The 1,010-nt window shown below is 54.8% G+C and overlaps 1 protein-coding gene across 1 annotated transcript; it reads left to right on the forward strand.

Moving 5' to 3' along the window:
• LOC119294716 (oxalate oxidase 2-like) lies at positions 1-1,010 on the forward strand. Its single transcript, XM_037572958.1, has one exon. The coding sequence runs from the start codon at positions 90-92 to the stop codon at positions 762-764; it is 675 nt and encodes a 224-aa protein (XP_037428855.1). The 5' UTR covers positions 1-89; the 3' UTR covers positions 765-1,010.

Raw genomic sequence — 1,010 nt, forward strand, 5'->3', positions numbered from 1 at the left:
CTTAGCAGCAACAACTACCAGTGCCATAGACACTCTCCATCAACAAACTCTAGCTGATCAGTCCTAGCTAAGCTTGTCGCATAGCAAGCATGGGGTACTCCAAAACTCCAGCAGTTTGCCTGTTCGCCATGCTATTCCTAGCTCCGTCCGTCTTGGCCACCGACCCTGACCCTCTCCAGGACTTCTGCGTCGCCGACCTCGACGGCAAGGCGGTCTCGGTGAACGGGCACACGTGCAAGCTCATGTCGGAGGCCGGCGACGACTTCCTCTTCTCGTCCAAGCTGGCCAAGGCCGGCAACACATCGACCCCAAACGGTTCGGCTGTGACGGAGCTCGACGTGGCCGAGTGGCCCGGTACGAACACGCTGGGCGTGTCGATGAACCGCGTGGACTTCGCGCCGGGGGGCACCAACCCGCCGCACATCCACCCCCGCGCCACCGAGATCGGCATCGTGATGAAAGGTGAGCTCCTCGTTGGAATCCTCGGCAGCCTTGACTCTGGGAACAAGCTCTACTCCAGGGTGGTGCGCGCCGGAGAGACGTTCCTCATCCCGCGGGGCCTCATGCACTTTCAGTTCAATGTCGGGAAGACCGAGGCCTCCATGGTCGTCTCCTTCAACAGCCAGAACCCCGGCATCGTCTTCGTGCCACTCACGCTCTTCGGCTCCAATCCACCCATCCCAACGCCGGTGCTCACCAAGGCACTCCGGGTGGAGGCCGGGGTCGTGGAACTTCTCAAGTCCAAGTTCGCCGCTGGGTTTTAATTTCCTGGGAGCCTTCCCTGAAAGGCTCAATATATATTTTGATATATGCATGCTAGCAAAATTTAATAATTCTCAGCAAAAGACATGTACTCAAGCTTCGGGTTAATCTCGCATGCAATTGTAATAAGATTGAATAAGTTAGCCCCATGGTTAAGCCTTCAGATCCAATATGGGGAATTGTATGTACTTCTTTTTAGTGCCGTCTTTGTTTTTCATTGAACGAAATATATAGTTAGCATTTTCGTA

This window comes from Triticum dicoccoides, chromosome 4B, assembly GCF_002162155.2.
Source record: "Triticum dicoccoides isolate Atlit2015 ecotype Zavitan chromosome 4B, WEW_v2.0, whole genome shotgun sequence".
In the NCBI taxonomy this organism is placed as follows: Eukaryota; Viridiplantae; Streptophyta; class Magnoliopsida; order Poales; family Poaceae; genus Triticum; species Triticum dicoccoides.

Excerpts from the sequence above, each read along its gene's own strand:
- LOC119294716 (XM_037572958.1), top strand. The coding sequence starts at position 90 with ATGGGGTACTCCAAAACTCCAGCAGTTTGCCTGTTCGCCATGCTATTC.